This window comes from Stegostoma tigrinum, chromosome 20 (genome assembly GCF_030684315.1).
Source record: "Stegostoma tigrinum isolate sSteTig4 chromosome 20, sSteTig4.hap1, whole genome shotgun sequence".
In the NCBI taxonomy this organism is placed as follows: domain Eukaryota; kingdom Metazoa; phylum Chordata; class Chondrichthyes; order Orectolobiformes; family Stegostomatidae; genus Stegostoma; species Stegostoma tigrinum.
In genome coordinates this window covers 17538820-17543141 of record NC_081373.1, presented here as the reverse complement: position 1 = coordinate 17543141, position 4322 = coordinate 17538820, and the positions used below count along the sequence as shown (strand labels likewise).

The 4322-nt window shown below is 46.9% G+C and overlaps 1 protein-coding gene across 1 annotated transcript; it reads left to right on the top strand.

The window, feature by feature from the left end:
- Positions 1-1961: 1961 nt before the first annotated feature.
- Positions 1962-3508, top strand: LOC125461891 (nanos homolog 1-like). Its single transcript, XM_048551216.2, has one exon. The coding sequence runs from the start codon at positions 2233-2235 to the stop codon at positions 3019-3021; it is 789 nt and encodes a 262-aa protein (XP_048407173.2). The 5' UTR covers positions 1962-2232; the 3' UTR covers positions 3022-3508.
- The last annotated feature ends 814 nt before the right edge of the window (positions 3509-4322 follow it).

The window sequence follows — 4322 nt, the reverse complement described above, 5'->3', positions numbered from 1 at the left end:
TTTCTAATTACAATTCTAGGATTAATATCGCATGCTAATATTCCTGTCTCAGGAGTTCTGAGCCCAGACCATTGCTGTGCTGTCCAAGCAGCAGCAATGATGGCCCGATTCCCATGATGCTCAAACTTTTCCAGCTCAACATTGCCAAGCGCTTTTTTCCAGGATATTCCACAAGTGGCTGCCACAGAATTCCACAGCACATTGTCCATTGTGATTCTTTATTGGAGTGGAATAGAGTCTGAGGATATGCTCGGTTTGTATGGCACTAGCCGTTGTTTGGCAAATTTATAGGTGTGGTCTAAATGTTAGTGTATGCATAGGTGAATGGCTGATACAGGATAGGTGGCTAGGGTGGGTAAGATGGGTGAGGTAGTAAATGGGTGATGTTGTTAAGTGGGTGAGGTGGTAGGTGGGTGAGGGACAGCTAAGTGAATTGGGATTTGGAAGAGCTGGTCGGTAGGTGAATTGATACATGGGTCAGAAGGCCGTCTGGTCTCATCGCAGCAGTGGTCAGGTTGGGTCAGGAGAGTAACAGGGCAGTTGGGAGGTACGGTCAGCTAGGACAGGCTAGTCATAGAGATATACAGCATGGAACCGTCAGGTTGGATGGGTAGTTGGGTTGTCGGAGGGAATAATTGGGATAAGTTGGCACTGTTGTCAAGTGATCAGGGGAATAGTTGGATTATGGGTTGGTCGGCTGGGAGGTGTGATTGGCGGGGTCAGTAGAATGATTAAGGGATCAGTTGTATTTATCTGTGTTAGAACAGGTTTTAAACTAACATTCAAGTCCCACAGAACTGTCCAAAGTCTTGGATTCTAACTCAGATGTTGGAGGCATTCTGTAGGGGTGGGGGGGTGGGGGGAGGGTGCCAGGAATCAGTGGCATTGTGCACAGGAAATCAAAACTTCCCAGGCAGCTCCCACTCACATAGATTGACACGCCAAGCCTTCCAGGGGGTCTTGACCCTTACCTTGTCGCAAACTGGAGCCTGGAGGACTTGGACACATTCATAAATTGTTTCTCCTACTTTCCCACTCCTGCCCCTCCCTCTGTAACCAAGAAATTAACTTTCTGTTTATCACCTTGTTCAAACAGAAGTCTCCATCCCACTCCAGTGCCCCTTGAAAGATGACAATTAAATGATGGAAGTGGATGTGTTGAACTGGAGCACACATAGGTTAAGGAGCAAAAAGAAAATCATCTTGCAACAACATCAGTCTCTACAGAGTCAGTGATCAATCCAATTGGTAGCTGCATGCAGCAAAGTAATTTATGAGTGTAAGAAATAGGAGCAGGAGTAGGCCATCTGTCTATCGAGTCTGCTCCACCATTCAATAAGATCATAACTGATCTCAGTTTCACTTACCTGCGTTCACTATAACCCTTAATGTTCAAAAAACTCGATCTTTGCCTTAAAAGCATTCAACGAGGTAGCCTCAACTGCTTCCCTGTGTAGGGAATTAGGCAGATCCACAACTTTTTGGCTGAAAAATGTTCCTCCTCAATTCAGCCCGAAATGTGCTCCCCCCCCCTTAGTTTAAGGCTATGTCCCCTAGTTCTAGTTTCACCTGTCAGCGCAAACTACCTCCCTGCTTCTACCTTATCTACAAAACTTTTGTTAACCTCTTTTCCAAACAATAACCTTTCTCTCTGCCCAATCCCCCCCACAAGTAGTTCTGCTGAACAAAGCCTTGAGATTGGATGTGGAACTTAACCAGACTGTGTTGCTAGTCGCACAGACCGCACTATTGAAGGTATAGATACCTCAGTGTGACCCCCCCAAGTCTGAGCGTTATGGGTTTGGGGGGGGGGGGTGAGGGGAAGAGGCTGACTGATAGCGGAGACAGACACTGTGAGGGTGGGATTGCGTAGGGCGGGCTCTGGGATGTGGGGCGGGGGGGAGGTGGTTGCTGGTTTGTCCAATGATTGGCGGCGGTGGGCGGGCGTCCAGGAGAGGGCTCGCTGTTTGTAAAAAGGGGTCCCCGGGACCGGCGGTGAACACAGAAGGACAGGAATGGCGCCGACGACTGTGTCTGCCTGAGCGAGTCAGCGGGATTTAAAGGGTGTTCGCCGGGCGCCTTGGCTTTTACTCGCCGCCAAGTTTTGTTGCATTGCATTGATGTGCAGGAAGACTTGCAAGATTTGCATTTACAAAATAAAGAGGAGTTGGGGGGTGGAGGAGGAGGAAGAATTCAAGGGGAATAAAAGCAAATCCCCCTCATTAATAGGAAATGGAAACTTTCGGGTCAATAGACAACCAGCTTCGACTGGAGAATCACAGCAGCCCAGTCGATTACTTGCACCAGAGGTACGCTAGTACTTACGAAAATACTTTCAACTCGTGGAATGATTACTTGGGGTTGAGCACTCTGGTTGGGAAGGCTGTGAACCAGGGGGGGAAGAGCGGACTGCACCCGACCAGGGAGCGGAAGCTACAGTCCCGGGCACCGTGCATCAGCCGCTCCCTGGAGTTCCGGGGGCTGGGGCTGGGGCTGGGGCTCTGTTCCCACCACGACGCGCTGCTCGGCTCCGAGCTGGAAGGCAGTTTCTCCGAAAGCTTCAGCCCCTTCTCGGCTTATCCCGCGGCCGGGGAGCCCTTGCCCCAGCAGCAGCGCCCAGAGCGGGAGCAAGGGGCTGACTCGTCCTGGAACCGGGTGGATGTGATCATGATGGAGAACAGGAGCCATCTACAGCTTGCCCCCTACCAGCAACAGCCGCCTCTGCCTGCACCACCGCCTCCTCATCCTCCTGCCGCCCACAGAACCTCCAGGGGTAAGGCCGAGCTGCAGATCTGCGTCTTCTGTAGGAACAACAACGAATCGGTCACTCTGTACACCACCCACATCCTGAAGAGCCCTGACGGCAGGGTACTCTGCCCCATTTTGAGGCGGTACACTTGCCCCTTGTGTGGTGCCAACGGGGACAACGCGCACACCATCAAATACTGTCCACTGTCCAAGCTACAGCCCAGTATCCCAAAGCTGAAGACGAGAAATTGCGTTAGCAAGAGGGCCCGTTAGTAAGGAACTATTATTCCCTTTTACAAACAGGGAAGGCATTGTGAACCCAATTACCCCCCACATCCCCCCCCCCCAGGCTTTGTAGACTAATATGTGGACATTTTATTAAGACAATATATTTTGAGTCTGGGAATAAACGTTTTATAGTAACTGAATGTACTCTTTGTCTAAATTTGTTTACAATCTAATGTTTCTGGTGGAATATCTAGCCCAGAAATCTACCTCAGTTATATAAAAATATATAGTTTATGGAATTAAGAGAACGCCATAATTTTCTTTTCGTTTGCAAAATCCACTACGTGCATTTCATCTTCGGAGAATTTAAGGTAACTCAGTAATTATAATGTAGAAAATGTATTTGATTTCCCCTGTTTTTGAATGTAATGTTTGCTACTTTTTAAAAGTGAAATGTAAAACAGATCTAAAGAATACTAATGAATAACTGTGTTAACAGCAGTACGGGGAGCCAATAAATTTTCACGTTTTAGCAGCTCCTTTTGTGTGTTTTGTTTCATTAGTGGGGGAGAGGCCAGTTCTGCAGCATCTGGCCTTGGGCGCCCTTCTGTGGACAACAGTTGAAGTGCAGACTCCACATACCCTCACTTAGTAATGTAACCCCCTTTTTAAAGCCCAAGGACACCAAGTGCTATTGATGTGTTGAACGTCACGTTTTCTTAAAATTAAAATCCGTAGCCGAACCTGCCCGATTCGCTGACGTCTACCTAGATTTTGGAAACACCAGAATGATAATGGTTATTTTTAATTGCAATTTGCTATTTAGACCAGACGATGTGCTTGTGATTTGGAGATCTCCATTCGTTACGAATTATATAAAATTGTGCTTTAACTGATGGAACTACTTCAAATATATTTATTGATCGGCTTTCTGTTGAAGGTTCCTGAAAATCGGGAGCGTTTCTAGAGAAAATATATTGTCCTTTTTAACAAACATAAACTGGAGCAAGGTGTTCGGAGGAAGAATCATATTGGACGAGAAATGTTAAGTCTGTTTCTCTCGCCAGAGATGATGTCAGACCTGCTTATTTTCTCCAGCACTTTTTATTTAACTTCTAGAGCAGGAGAGAGAGTCGTTGAACGGTACCTAGTTTTGGGGGTGTGTGCTGGTACCATTTTTAAAGAAAAGCTTCCATTTATATTGTGTAGTACCTTCTACAACCAGCAAAGTGCTTTATAGCCAAAGAAATACTTTTGAAGTGAAGTCCCTTCTATTGTGGCTACTATACTTCCTAATATATACTGAATATGTTAATAACCGAAATATCTCTTTGTAATGGTACAGG